Source organism: Hyposmocoma kahamanoa, unplaced genomic scaffold (genome assembly GCF_003589595.1).
Source record: "Hyposmocoma kahamanoa isolate Upper Pololo Valley unplaced genomic scaffold, ASM358959v1 64, whole genome shotgun sequence".
Classification (NCBI taxonomy): Eukaryota; Metazoa; Arthropoda; class Insecta; order Lepidoptera; family Cosmopterigidae; genus Hyposmocoma; species Hyposmocoma kahamanoa.
Window position 1 is genome coordinate 6,436,353 of NW_020653852.1, and position 15,670 is coordinate 6,452,022.

Sequence of the window (15,670 nt, forward strand, 5' to 3'; positions counted from 1 at the left end):
TATGTGTGTTACACGATAACCAAATTTGTGAACCGATTTTCATGATTCTTTTTTTGTTGGAAAGGGGCTACTTCCATAGTGGTCCCATTTCATTTTGAAGAAAATCATCCACCTCAAAGGGTGGCTGTTCACGCATGAAGATTCATTTTTATAAATAGCGCCTAGCTGTAATTTAGGAGCAATTACTTTAATGCTTGATTTTGCTATTTCTTCAATTCAAGGCGTTTTTCTCTGAATATACTTTGAGTAGTTTCGTAGTGAGAACCTATTTTTATTGTCTCCAGTGTCAAGTCCTGTATAGTAGCGAACTAGGGGATATTTCAATAAAACTTAGCAAATAGACGTGATTCCACGTACTTTTGAGGTCGGTTTTTTTAGTACTCTGTACTGAGATTATATAAATATAAATACACATGACATCTACTTAGTACACAATAGTGTTGACTATTTAATGTTTTTGCTTTGTGGTCATTTGATTACGTATTACCAAGATTTTATTTTTAATTAATTTTATAATATCTTATTTGCTATTCTAATTTATTTTTATTTTTATTTAGTTTTATCCTTTTTTTTACAATTTTCTTACTGTGTATTTTTGTGTTATTGCGTTTTGTAATAAATGGCTTCTATTCTATTTTATTCTAAACAAATATGGTAATGAGATGAGTCCAGTGTGGCGGACGTTGGCCTAAACTCTCGCCTGAGAGGAGACCCGTGCCCAAAAGTGGGACGTATAAATGGGTTGATTATATGTGCATTGTTAAAAGGTCCGATAGTCTATGATACTCTTTTGTATTTTCTACAAAAGAGTTTCATAGACTATCGGATCGGTTAGCTTGCGACTGCGGGTTGACCGTGCAATGTTGTCAATTTTTATTAGATGTAACCGCGTATAGGAGTAGTTCTGTGTACGAATCTAATTAAAGTTTAACAGTTTAACTTAAATGTTAACCATAGTGCTATGGTTAACATTTAAGTTTCTATTTTAGGCCCTTGTAGGAAGCAAGCCGTAATCTAATATGCAAAAATAGGCAGCTGTTCTGTAACTAAGTCTGAGCTCTGTACAACCTTATGAATGTTCAATAAATGACCTTCACTAGTTAATTTTAAACTGGATAAAGGATTGACTCAGAAATTTCCTTAATTAATTAAACTAAGTTTTAACTAAACTTGGAATTTAATTTTATTATTTTGGTCAATACGACTTTTTTTAATATACCAAGTGACGGAACGAACAAGTCGTAGGCCTGGTGGTAAGCGACACGCGTGTTCATTGCAGTGTCACTCAGAGCCTTTGGTTAGATGAGACGTAACTTGTCAAGTCTCATATGCCTGTAATTTCACCAGCTTTAGAGTTACAAACTACTGAATACTATAAATGATCCGATCTCATTCATAACCTAATGAAAAAGAGAGAAGTTATAAATTTGAAGCCTTTGTCTCTGTCGTCGTAGCACCCAAATGGATGGACTGATTTCAAAGCGATTGGTTTTTTATTTGAAGGCTAATTTAATCGAGGTGCAGGGCTAACACGGCCGGGTGCGACTGGCGCGAGAGCCACATAAAATGCGAACTGCCGTCCACTAACTAAAAAAACGCAGCTAAGTGACAAGTGGTCATTATATCCGTTTTAAATAGCATAAGATAGAGCTCAAAATTCTCTGTTCAAAAACAGTTAAAGTTAACGTGTCCGACTTATCGGGACTTACCTAATCATCATTAAAGAATTTCAAAATTCTAAAACGGTTATTTATATATATTTTTTGTCAAAAAAATATTTTGTCACGTAACCGCATTTTTGTTAGCGGGCGGCGGCAAGATACTGCTATTCTCGCATAGAGACTATACATACAGGGTCCGTCCCAAAAGTATCGAACATTTTTTTTGGGAGTGTTGCCGAACGGCGGGAAGCGCTCCGCTTGGCAACAGAAAGTGGTGGGGGGATCTAGCCGATACAGCGCGACCGGTCCCAGTTGGCTCCGAGCACCTGGAGCGGCAGGACGTGCGTTCGCGTAGAGCTGTAAACGACACCTCGTCGAAGTTTTTAAAAGTAGCGCGATGACGGATCCGTTAGAACAGAGGTACGCAGTGAAATTTTGTGTTCTACTCGGCAAAAATACTGTGGAAACCAACGAGATGATTAAACAGGCCTTCAAGGACAAAGCCTTGTCCGAATCCTCGGTCAGGAAGTGGCACAAGATGTTCCGTGACGGAAGGGAAGAGGTGACCGACGAAGCCCGCTCTGGTCGTCCTTCAACATCGCGGACCGACGAGAACGTTGACCGTGTGCGTCAGCTTCTCAACGAGGATCGTCGTCAAGGAGTGCGGTTGATAGCACAGACCCTCAACATCGCCAAGTCGACCGTGCATCGCATCGTGACCGAGGAGTTGCACATTGCCTTCTTTGTTAGCAAGTATCTGGCCAAAGCAGGAGTCCCGCTGGTCCCGCAGCCTCCCTACAGTCCTGACGTCGCCCCGGCAGACTTCTTCTTGTTTCCCAGCATCAAGTCGAAGCTCAAAGGCAAGCATTGGGGCACAATTAAGGACATCCAAGAAGCTACGACGAGGGCGCTAAAGGACCTACCCGTTGACGTCTTCCAGGGGGCCTTCCGGGCATGGAAAACTCGCCTACAAAAGTGCATCGATGCTGAAGGGTGTTATTTTGAAGAGTACTAATGTATGGTACCGATAAGTTCAATAAAAGTATTTTTCCTGAAAAATGTTCGATACTTTTGGGACGGACCAGATATATAAAGATCGAACACTTAGAAAAAATTCTTCGAACCGGCCGGATTCGAACCGACTTCTTCTAGCAAGCCGTGCCAGACGCTATGCCAACTAAGCCATGGAACGTACAAGCGGACCTCAGGAACTTTACTATGTGCTTGTTGTTGGATCTTTGTATCTGGTTTTTAACGACTTTAGCCGTAACGCCATCTCGGAGAAATCTATGAAAGTATTTCGTCACCCAGTTAGGCACCTTTACAGCTACCAGCCCTGGCTAGAGATGTCACTATTGACTGTAAGTAATTAAGTGTTTCATGGAATGTCAGGATGTTTCACCATCATGACACTCAATCATTGACGAAATACTTTCATAGATTTCTAGTAGATGGCGCTACAGCTAAAAACCAGATACAAAGATCCGACAACAAGCGCAGAAAAATTCGTGAGGTCCGCATGTTCGTTCCGTTAGGAATTTCAGTCAGAATGAATACTTATTTTTAACCGACTTCAAAAAAGGAGGAGGTTCTCAATTCGACTGTATGTTTTTTTTGTATGTATGTTACGCGATAACTCCGGTATTTGTGAACCAATTTTCATGATTCTTTTTTTGTTGTAAAGGGGGTACTTACATAGTGGTCCCATTTCATTTTGAAGGAAATCATCCACCTCTAAGGGTGACTGTTCACGCATGAAGATTCATTTTTATAAATAGCGCCTAACTTTAATTTAGGAGCAATTGCTTTTAGCAATTATTTTGTTGACTTTGCTATTTCTCCAATTCAAGGCGTTTTTCCCTCGATATACTTTGAGTAGTGTCGTAGTGAGAACCTATTTTTATTATCTCCAGTATCAAGTCCTGTATAGTGGCGAACTAGGGGATATTTCAATCAAACTTAGCAAATAGACGTAATTCCACGTACTTTTGAGATCGGTTTGTTTTAGTACTCTGTACTGAGATTATTACAAATTAAATTACAGTAACGTTGATCTGATGCTGCAATCAGAATTGCAAGGTACCCAACTCTTCAACTACTTACAGTAGAACTATCGTATAGCTTAAGGATGGTGACTTTAACTTTCTGTGTACACTAGTTTACATAGTGTTTCTTTTTAATTTTATTTAAATATTATTTTATTACATACAGGGGCGATACGTATGGATAATAATTTAGTTTTTTTGTATGCTCCGTACACTTGTACATTCTACATTAATCTACATTGACTTGATATAATTATTCTAGTGTTCCGAAATGAACTCCGTTGCTCTGGTACTTACGGTACAGGGAATCGTTTTTTGTATACTCCATACACTTACACTGGGAAATGAAATTTTGTACATTGGTCCTAATTTGAGTGTTCCAGTGCCTCGGAATAAATTCCGTTACTCTAGTATTCATAGTTCAAGGAATTCCTTAGTTTGAGACCAGGCAATTGATGTAGTTATGTGTAGTGTCGGGTCATGGAAAAAAATTTCCGAAAAGTAAACATTTTCCGAATATTTTTCCTACTTTTTTTCTTGTATTTTTCCACATTTGATACCTGTCAAAAGTTGAAAATACTGACCGAAAACGATGGAGCTATTATGAAGATTTTTTTTTACTTATGATTTGTCTTTTTTCGCTGTTGTCCACTCATTTTAAATCTCGTTTCTCTGTAACCTGCTTTTAGGTAAGCGTCAGAATGGCGGGTGTACCTTAACAGATCCTGACAAATTTGGTATCAAAAAAATGTACTTATTTGTACTATTTAGTACCTCTGTTTAAAAAGTTTGTACCTCCATCAGAACGAAGATATAGCAATATGGCAAAGGTACACCCGCCGCATTGACAGTGAATATGGCGGGTGTACCTCAGATTATCATTTTTTATTTAATAGCTATAACAACTTGTTATTCCAAAAATTTGTAAAAAATTATGTTTTCTCTAAAGTAAAAGAAACTCCAGCTCGATCTGCTGGTTAGTTTCTAAGATATGAAGCTGTAATTGTGCGATTTCAGAGTGTCAATTCTGATAAATTTAGTACCAAAAAAGTCTTCGTATTATATAATCATATTTTTTTAATTTTATTTCAAATTATTCAATTAAAACTTACCCAACAATAGTTATGTGACACATTATTTTTATATTATTGTACTTAATTTGGAATATTAAAATATGTGTTATTGCATCTACAATGAAAAGTGGACGCGTTTCCACGTATTTTTGTTACAACATTTGACATTTACCTACGGATGTTTAGTTACAAATTGAAACTTATACATTGACACTACTGTAACTAAATGTATGAATCATGGAGTATCTACATCAAGAGCTCATTAATTTAAACAGTTCAACTTTACCTGTAGCTTAAAGTTAATGTTAAACGCTTAGAATCTTCGCAAATCTAATAGCAACCATGATTAATGTACAACCCTTTGCAGTTAATAAATACTTAGTCGAACTAAATTACATTAGTGTTACCAAGTCATATATTTTTATGTAGAGTTTATTCAGAAATCGAATTACGTAGCTTTTGTGTACAGTAACGTAACGTAAGCGTCTACAACATTTAAAGTTTGTAGAATATTATTCATACTCAATAAGGTAATAAACAGAGGCGAATGAATTAAAAATATGAATAAAACTAAGTGAAGTCGACGGCATATGTAATTTAAATTCTTTTTTCACATTCATAGCACATCACTGATTGATCGAGGTCCTTATTTACAAAAAGCGCTTAATTAACGTATTTAAAGGCGGGTAAAAGTCAAAAATGTTACCCAACAATATCATAAATTTATCGAATATGGCGCCAACGGAAAAAAACCTATTTAAACCCAATAATACAAAGATCTGTTGACTCGGTCTGTGCTTCAGTTGGTAAGAGCGGTGGCTCGGTGTGGCACCAGACGCTGTTTCAAGTCTAGTTAGGTCGAAAGAATTTATCTTTGTGTTCATTCGCACTAAGCGCTTTGCTTTCTGATGCCTACGGCAAAGGAATGATGAATATTCTACGGCATCTGTGTTTCCCGAAAAGTATAATTTGGGGCTATTCAAGGCTGGAGTGAATAGGCATTTTTTAGGCAAACGCGTATCATCGTCGGTCACATCATCGCTTAACATCAGGCGAGATTATGGCCAAGCGCGTGTCTATTATTTATATAAAAAGTATAATAATAACAAAGTAGTAGAGTATTTTCACAAAAAATATATGAATGGTACTATAAACATTACATGATATTCAACAAAATAAATATTGTTACAAAAAACACTGATAGTATTTCTTGCATAAATCAGATTAACTGAATTGTCATTACCAGAAAGTTGATTATTGCTTTTAAACACTGAACACATAAACCAGTTCAAATTAACTTTGCTATCCAATAAAGCTATACCCAATCAATGATCTGGAAAACTAAAATGTGCTATAAGTTATGTTGTTCTTTCCCAGGTTCGCGAAAGGTGGTGAGATGAAGACGTGGGGCGAAGCGCTTGGACGAGGCGCGGGCGCACATTTCTCGCGCGTGGGCCGCCTCCGCCGCGCGCTACTTCTACTCGCCGCCGCCGCCTGCACTGCTGCCGCATTGCTCTACTGGCGGCAGCAGACTGATCCCAGCGACCGAAGACCCTTACATGTATACTCGTCAGTATCTCCCATCATGACCTCGAATCTGTACTATAAAAATAAATCCTCCTCGGCCACACCATCGGCCGCATCGTCGCTTAACTTTACAATAATTAGGTAGGTACAGTATACCAAGGTAAAATGGTGGAAATACATATTTTCTGTTTTTGATCGACTACTGTGATGTTGTTTATAGTGGTTGTTGCCTTGGTACGTCTACAAGGAAGTTACGTCAATACAACGTGTACAAAACGTATGCTTTTACTTCTGGGTGCCTCCTAGATCCCAAATCATTCCATATCTGAATGCTGCAAACTTATTCAACGCCCCAACGCCATTCAAGAACAAGATTCGTGCTATCGTTCCAGGTCACCGCATAGCACCTTTCTGAGGCAGTTTAAGGGGCTGCATCATCCAAGTACTGGAATGATTTACGCCCTCCTTTTCGTAACATTTCTAGTAGGAATGCTTTAAAGCGCAAACTTAAGGCTTTACTGTTGGGAAATCAAAAGGAACACTCATTACATTTTCCAGCATTTTACAACAGTATCTTTGCATTTGCTCATATCGAATAAGTTAATCAGTTATTAATATATATTTACTTATACAACCTATATATTTATTACAACTTACACATATTTATTATCCGTTGTAAACACACACACAGTTTATATTTTACGTTTGTGACGATTTCAAGAGTAATTTGCGTACCTATGAAATCAAGATTATTTGAATTTGAGTTATCAATCTCAGCACCCTAAAAGCTTTTAAAAATGTAGCCCTACCCTTATAAGTGTATTAAATAAATATATAAATAGACAAGGAATAGGTCAAGGACGTAAGGCCGCAGACGAACGGTCGAGAGAAAATAAGGGTATTTACACGTCGTGAGACGCGCAAAGGGAATGATGTTACCACCGCCGAACGAGCTCTCTGCCGGACCGCTCGACAGCTAAAGGTATCTTGGCCTTACTTGGAAGAGTATTGAAGGATGTTAGCAGAACATGTTTACACTCAACTGTAATTGAGGGAAAATTTAATTAAACAAAATAACACTTTTTAATGCAAATAATATTTGCACACATTAATACAAAGTTTTCAATACAATGAATGGTTTCGTCAAAAAATTTCATCCTAGTAAAGCTCCGCTGAAGCAGCAGCAGCCTTGTTTCTAGTCCTTTGTTTGCCATGGAAATGCTGAGTGGTATGTTCAAAGGTCACTTGTACGGACAACAGCGCATCAGACTACACATTTTTGTTCGAAAATCGCCTCCAGTGCAACGGAACAAGATACTTCAATGTGTAGCTTGATGCGCTGTTGACTGTACGAGTGCTTTTATTTAAGTGTCTTTGTTTTTGCAAATGTTTTTTGTTTTGTTTTCGATTTTGTTTTATGGAAATTTTGTCTTAAATTCTAATTTTTGTATGTGTTGTCAATTTACTCGTTTGTTTGTTTTGTTATTCTTTCTCATTGTTCGCTTTTTTTTTCTTCTATTATACAAATAAATAAGTAAAGAAACAAATAAATCTTCAATCTCAATTACTTTAACTGTTGATTTCACCGTTATCACTTTGTTCACACTAAATCTTACAAAGAATTATACTATCAGTATTATAAAGAAGTATATTTATTTGTTACGATTTCAATTTTTATTGAATTGCCAATAAGAGTATTTACGACAAGTTGTAAGCATGCGGTTGTAGACCCGATGCCCAGTGTCTGAACGAATTTTCTCGTTTTAACATATTTTGTTGTAAATTTTTCAGCGTGCCACAGTGGACGTGGATATGTCGGAGCGATCGCTGCGAGCGTCTTCTTGCATCCGAATCGGTGCCACTGCAGTCTTTACCAACATGCAACATGCTCTGCGCGTCTACGCAGCTGTGGCCACAACCTACCGGCCCAGTGAGTTTAGCAACAGCTGCAGTCCCAGTAAGAGCAGACCAGTACTCACTCAAAATAATCTACTCGCCCTCGAGGGCTGTAACCGAGCACCTGAACGACGCATTCGGATTATTCAAAGATGACCTACGTCACCTCGAACGCAGCCACGGAGATAACCGACACATGGACGTCGGGACTCCCCGTGAGGTCATCGTTCGCGTGTCTGTCAATGGCACCGCAGACCCCCGGTTACGCCTCAACACTGACGAAAGCTACACACTCAATATGCGGCCTAATGGCAATATCATATTAGTTGATATCTCAGCGCAGTCCTTCTGCGGCGCTCGACACGGATTCGAAACAATGTCGCAACTAATTTGGCTGGATCCTTACGCGGGGTCATTACTTACCTTGGAAGCAGCTAATGTACAAGACAAACCACGTTTCCATTACCGAGGACTACTACTCGACACTGCTAGGAATTACTTCTCAGTGAAAGAAATCTTACGGACTATCGACGCTATGGCAGCTTGCAAATTAAACACGTTTCATTGGCACGCAAGTGATTCCCAATCGTTTCCTTTGAAATTGAACAGCGCTCCGCGGTTAGCAGAGCATGGAGCATATAGTCCAGGCGCCATCTATACACAAGAAGATGTGAAAACAATAGTTCGTCGTGCGAAACTTCGTGGCATTCGCGTGCTCATAGAAGTAGACGCTCCGGCGCACGTAGGGCGCGCTTGGGCATGGGGCCCAGAAGCAGGTCTCGGTCATCTCGCCTATTGTGTAGAACAAACGCCGTGGAACTCCTATTGCGGAGAACCACCTTGTGGCCAACTCAATCCAAGAAATCCCCACGTTTATGATCTTCTAACTCATATTTATGCCGAAATTATCAAGCTTACGGATGTTGACGATATTTTCCACCTCGGCGGTGACGAGGTTTCAGAACGATGTTGGAAGCAACACTTTAACGATACGGATCCGATGAATCTGTGGCTAGATTTTACTCGTCAAGCTTTAAAATCTTTACAACGCGCAAATGGCGGACGTTTGCCAGAGTTGACGTTACTGTGGTCATCCCGCCTCACTCGTTCGCCTTACCTTGAAAAGTTAGATGTAAAAAATATAGGTATACAAATCTGGGGTTCGTCAAGTTGGCCCGAATCTCGAGCTGTGTTAGATGCAGGGTTTAGATCTATAATTTCCCACGTAGACGCGTGGTACTTAGATTGCGGATTCGGGTCGTGGCGGGACAGTTCGGATGGACACTGTGGGCCGTACCGATCTTGGCAGCGTGTATACGAGCATCGACCGTGGGTAGACGAGCAGCCAGCTAGTTTGAGTTCAGCTGATGTGAATCCTTGGCGCATAGATGGGGGCGCAGCTTGTCAATGGACGGAGCAACTAGGGCCGGGCGGATTGGACTCGCGTGTGTGGCCGCGAGCCGCTGCGCTGGCTGAGAGACTTTGGTCTGATCGATCAGAAGGCGCTGCTGCCGATGTGTATCTCCGCTTAGACACACAGCGGGCTCGGTTAGTCGCAAAAGGCGTCCGCGCGGCACCTTTGTGGCCTCAATGGTGCTCGCACAACCCTCACGCTTGCCTATAGTCACTAAACCCGCTTTCATTTGACTTCTACGATTGAAAGCTCTGTTAGCGCTCGATGTCTAAAACATATACTGAGCGTAAGCCCAATTGAAATCATTTTACATTAATCTGTAATACATTATTACATATAATAAAATTACCACTCATTAAGTGACGCGGGTCAGTATCCACGTATGTACATAATAAATCAGAGTCTTAATTAAATAGATAGAATACAATGTAGAATTTGTACAGCTTCTAATACTAGATAGGTAGTGTTACTTAAATTTGTGATCAGTAGCTGAGAATGTAGATAAAGAATGCACTTTTTCACTAGTAATTCAATAAATAATATGAATACATTACAATATTTTTGAAAAGTTGTAGTATGACAATAAGTTTATAGAAACCTCACGTAAGTTTTTGAAAAAAGAATTCATAAGTACTGTTTTTTACTTTTTCGAACCGAACATTTAAAACAATAAAATTTTTGAGAAACTGATAAAAAGTGTTTAAAAAAAATAACGTACTTCCAAATAGGAATAAATATCTAATTGATTAAGAAAAATAATACAATTTTATAATTTTAATTCTTACGTTATCAGTTTCCAATAAATGTTCTACACTTTTGTTATTATTGAGGGTATAATTTGTAATAATTCCGAAAAAAAAAAGGTGAACATTTAAAAATAAAAAATAAATCCTTTATAAAAATTTGATACTACAACTTTTCATAGAATCTTTAAATTAATAGCCATAAAGGTCTACTTTAAGAAATTTTGTATACTTGCAGTAAGTACTGCCATTAGCGTGAAGGTGGAATGGAAACCAACAATTGGTTCTCTCTTGTACATCAGTCATAAAATTTTAGAAAGTGTTTTATGGCAACATCAAATACATAACTAAGGCAACAAACTAGCACTCGTTTTCTAAACTCCTTTTAGAAATAATGTTAATAAAATTAATAATTGTACAGAGTTTCAAAAGGGCTACCATAATGATACATATAACGATTTCCCGCGAAAAAATGTCAGAAATTTCAATTATCAAAGAAATATTTCAAACTAAAATCTGACAGTATGGACAATTAGACGCCCTAGTCTGTTCCGAAGGACGAACAATTTTACTAATAATTGTACAATGTAAGTCATCGAGTGTATAACCAGGAATAGAGACGATATATATCAATACTATGACAACTGCGCTCCAATTGGCTAGCCCGAGTTCGAAACAATTGACGGGTGTCGTCAATGGGTATCATCAACTGCTTCACTTCAAATCGACCAGTAAACTTGAGTTTTGCTATAATGGACGAAAATTGCAAAATCACATATTTAATTACCGAAAAAATATGAATAGAACAGCACGGCATTGTTAGAGATATTATCTTTATTACAATAAAAACAGAATATTTTTTGGAATATACGGAGACGTACACACAGGTCAGTATTGGCATGTCTATATTTCAGTCCAAACGGGAGTTGATATTTATAAGAGCTGTATCGCTAATGTGCTACCAGGAGCATACGTCCCTTATTTCGTCTCTATTTCTGGTTATATACTCGATGATGTAAGTACATCAGAATCGTTTTATTCACTGTAATTCAATGTGGTGTACAAGACAGCCTATGGTTGATATAACTTTGGTTTGTGAAATTACATAATAATATATCTAATTGTGTACATAATCGTAGGTACCTAGCTAATGCGTATTATAAATTGTACAAAATAATAATATATTCAGTAATACCTAGTGTTTTCTAAAATTGTGGATTGAAGTAACTGCATACCTACTCAAGGAATCGAATGGCGTGAAGTGGAATTCTATTGGGGAGCACTGATTGGTCATTAGTCAGTGGACGAATGAACGAATAAAATACGGCTCGTGATGATGAATCGTTTAATTCAAGCAGCTTCACTTCCAGTGTTAGGCTACATTGAAAAATAACACATTTAATTTTATTCTAATTATACATATATTTTTTTTTGTAATTCGAAACTTTATAAAGCAAATTTCGAAAAAATTATTGGGTATTAAAATTGTATGATAAGCACGTTCAGTTCCACGATTTTAAAAATCACTGTATTAGCTACTGACTGCGGAACTGTGACATAGTGATACATAGTGTAACTAATATTTGTGTTGTTTAATGAGTAGAAATGAAATGGAATGTTTTATTACCTCCGACGTATTATGTAGTTAGTACACATATCGCTGCTTTTCAAGAATAGTGCCTCAAAGTCAAATTATACAGAATTTGTCTTTATATATATAAAGCTGTTTACATATTTGTCTTTATATATAAAGACAAATACAATTTGGCACAGCTGACTTTAGAAAGTGCTAAATTTGAATGTGTAAAAAAACACTGAGCTTTTTATTGGTTAAAATAAACACGTGAAAACATAGACCTTCGTATGATTCGTCGTCTGTGCGCGTTAAGGCCTCAGTTGTTTTTAAATTATCTTTCTGATGAATGAGGTTGATTTTGAGATATGCCGCTATTCTAGAAAGCCATCGATATGTGTAAGTTTAATTCGGAATTTATATTAAAAAAACAGCAGTTTTTGAAAAAATATGCCTTATAACTTTGAATGTAACGTGCACTTTTGATTAAAACTGAAATTCGTCTGTTATGCAAGTGCACCTTAAATTCCTTGGAATAAGATTATTTTTTATCAAATACAATTTTTGAGCATTCAGATAATTCTTAAGCTGATTGTACTTGTAAAAAGTGAAAGAATCAAAGTAGTAAACTCAAAAAACGAAAGTAAATAAGTGAAAGTTAATGCTGTTGTATTTAAAATAATATAGTATAGTAATCATAGTTATTGTGTTGTATAATGAAAATGAGATGAGGCCAAAATTGTAACTGATGTATCCCACGACAAGATATAAATGATAATTGTTAATGAAATCAAATCATAAATTTAAAAAAAATGGAAACACAATTCACAAATTGTTTACCAATTTGTTGAAATTTTTGTCAGTAGAATTCATACGGCCAAGTTCATAGTGTAAACGCGCCTTAAGCGTGCTTCTGTTTCACTTAAATATACACTTCATACTATTTAACATTTAGTAAGCAGTACACTTACTGACTGAAATTTCAACTCTAAGCGCTATAAAATAACATATCGTCAAATACTAGGCGAATCTTTAAATCGTTTTCGTACAGCCCAATGTTTAAAATTGGGATAGTAAAATGAACATAATATATGACACAGGGATTTTTAGAATGGCCCCCAACTTAAGGATTGGATGACGATTGCTAATCATAATATTATAGCCTGAATAATTTCATTTTAATTTCAGTATAAAATATATATTATGTGCGAATAAAAACATATTTAATTTTCACCAATTTTTTGGTTAGGCAAAGGTTCTTCCCCTTACAACCACTTCATAATTATATTAGTATTTTTATTGTTATAAAACAAAACTTTAGAGTTTAAATATACATTTATTCTTATTGAACGCACTGATTACTTGTAGTAATGTAAAAAATTAAAAAGTTTACGATCACTCTGTTGAATTTAGCCGTAATAATTTTACATAATTTCTTTAAACATTATTATTTTTTAACGATTGTAGAACATCTTGAAATATTATTTTGTGAATTTATTGACAAGCCTCAAATAGTCCGAAATTCCCAGAACCGTGAAAATTAATAAAAAAAATGGAAATATTCAGGCATAACGTAATTTATTTCTACGTAATTATTTAACTAACTTTATTCATATTTATTCGCTTACTGTTACATAAACAAGTAACGGCTACTTTGAATATCTATAAATCAAATTTTGTTATCATAATTTTTTTAAATTATATTTAATTTTCAAACTTTTTAGATTAATTTTATTTTTTTATTGAAACAGATTACATACTAAATCAATTTATTTAATTATACGTGTTACTATGTTTCGAGATTATTATTTATTTAGTATATATTTATTGTTCTTTAAATTTACTCTAATGATTGTGAGTTATGTAGTTAACGGCATAATGTGTTAAAATTTCACAGGTTTATTGTTGTCGCGTGAATTTTTTATTCAGTCGTCGCATTTCTAAACCCGATTCGGTTTATATGATCTCTACCAGATTGCTCCTTATGCTACTCATTTTTCCTACATTATATCAGGGATTGAAATAAGCAAAGTACATTTACCTACACTCCAAGGGATTAATAAATAAGTACAATTTGTACTTTGCTCTATATTTTTGGCGCGTAATCGGCAATTGTTTACTTACTTCGGTAGCGAATTTAAAAGCAAAATGATGATAGATGATAAGTTTTTTTTATGATACCAAGTGACGGGATGAACAAATCGTTCGCCTGGTAGTTCGCCTTCAAAACCGGAACGCAGTAATGCTCACATTACCACTTGGCTGCAGGAGGAGCTCTACTCTTTCACAAGGAGCTCTATTGCTACAAAAAAAAGTCAAAATCCAATTTTTCGTTTTTGATTTTTTAATTATTCTGAGATTTCCAAAGGAGGTATTGTCCCTTCTATGTGTATTATATGAAGTTTAGGCTAATATACTCAGTCTAATCCGATCTCTGTTTATCATAGTCTGTTCTAATAGGATTTCTTTTGACTTTACTTTTTTATGTTTAGAACATTCATTCGGATGTGGTGAATTTCCAATCGAACATATTCAATTTACCGTGTCTCCATATTCAATTTACCGTAAAGAAGCAGAAAAACCTGATATTACACTTAGGGATTGATTTATTATGTATAAGGGAACGCTCAAAGAGTTTGAATTATGATAACAATGATCATAATGAACTACTGGCCACATATGAATACCTACCAGACATAATTTAAAAAAATAATGACTTCAGTCGTATTTCTTTCGAACACTCTGGTACATGTGGTTAATGATTCTTAGGAACGTTATTATCACAATGCAACCTTTTTTTAACGTTAATGATTGAGATTTAGAAATGCGTCGATGCTTTATGTCTAGATGGCGGAATCTTTTTATTATTGTCACATTTTTCTATGGCATTTTTCAGCCACAATCGGGTTCAGTTGTCAATGTCACCGGAGCAAGAAATGTATTATTTTTATTACGATATAAGCGAAAATTATGGAATAAGATAGCTGGTTTGGCGATTCAACAAGTTGATATTGGTGGAAAAAAGGGAAAATAAAAATCTCGTACAACTTCAAACACAAAATGCCAAATCAATGTTACTATACAGTAGGCGAATTTATTGAAAACATAAATACTTTACTGTGGAATTAATTGCAAATCACTGTCAACAATATTTATAAGTTTTTTTTTCAATCGACTTATGTGACTGTTGGCTTTCGGGATGTTTAACAGGACAACATATTTACGTTTACCACTTCCCAATTTCAACTTTAGTTCGTGTCTTACAAGGGCCATTAATGAGGTATATAAAAAAAACATATTAAGAAGAAGCGGGAAAACCGTTTTGCTAGATCAAATGGTTTAGGTATTTACTATTAAATAACTGTCTTACAAAATATACGATACACCTAGGGATAATAAAAAATGTGCTAATGTGTTATATGATAGGATGTACTTTATCCGATCACATAAAATCCTGAAAACAGGTTAATAAATATACTTAATAAAAGGCCGAAATGAATTATTTAAGAATAAAATATCTAACTTTGTAGACATAATTTTTATATGGCGATATTTCACTTTAAGTACTACTGAGAATGTTCTAAATTTTAGTTTTCAATTGAAGCCTTATTATTCTATAGTTATTAAATTCACATGGATCCCAAAATTTGCAAATCGCCCAGCGATTTAACGACACGCCGCGCCGCCTGCTGCCCCGTCAGTCGCCATCGGGCGCTAGTCGACGTCGGATCTGTGTCA

General features: G+C 36.1%; 2 protein-coding genes across 4 annotated transcripts in view; both read left to right on the forward strand.

The window, feature by feature from the left end:
- The window catches only part of LOC113230662 (probable beta-hexosaminidase fdl), a 190,870-nt gene extending 180,641 nt beyond the window's left edge, over window positions 1–10,229 (forward strand). For 2 of the 3 annotated variants that reach the window (XM_026464681.1, XM_026464682.1), the window contains 2 exons: window positions 6,157–6,447; window positions 8,098–10,229. In XM_026464681.1, the coding sequence (XP_026320466.1) occupies window positions 6,176–6,447; window positions 8,098–9,826 (2,001 nt within the window). In that variant the 5' untranslated portion in view covers window positions 6,157–6,175 and the 3' untranslated portion in view covers window positions 9,827–10,229. The remainder of the gene's footprint in view (window positions 1–6,156; window positions 6,448–8,097) is intronic. The other variant, XM_026464683.1, reaches the window with a different exon arrangement.
- LOC113230838 (protein GVQW3-like) lies at window positions 2,059–2,676 on the forward strand. Its single transcript, XM_026464937.1, has one exon. It carries the CDS (start codon window positions 2,059–2,061, stop codon window positions 2,674–2,676), a length of 618 nt encoding a protein of 205 aa, XP_026320722.1.
- Window positions 10,230–15,670: the final 5,441 nt, after the last annotated feature.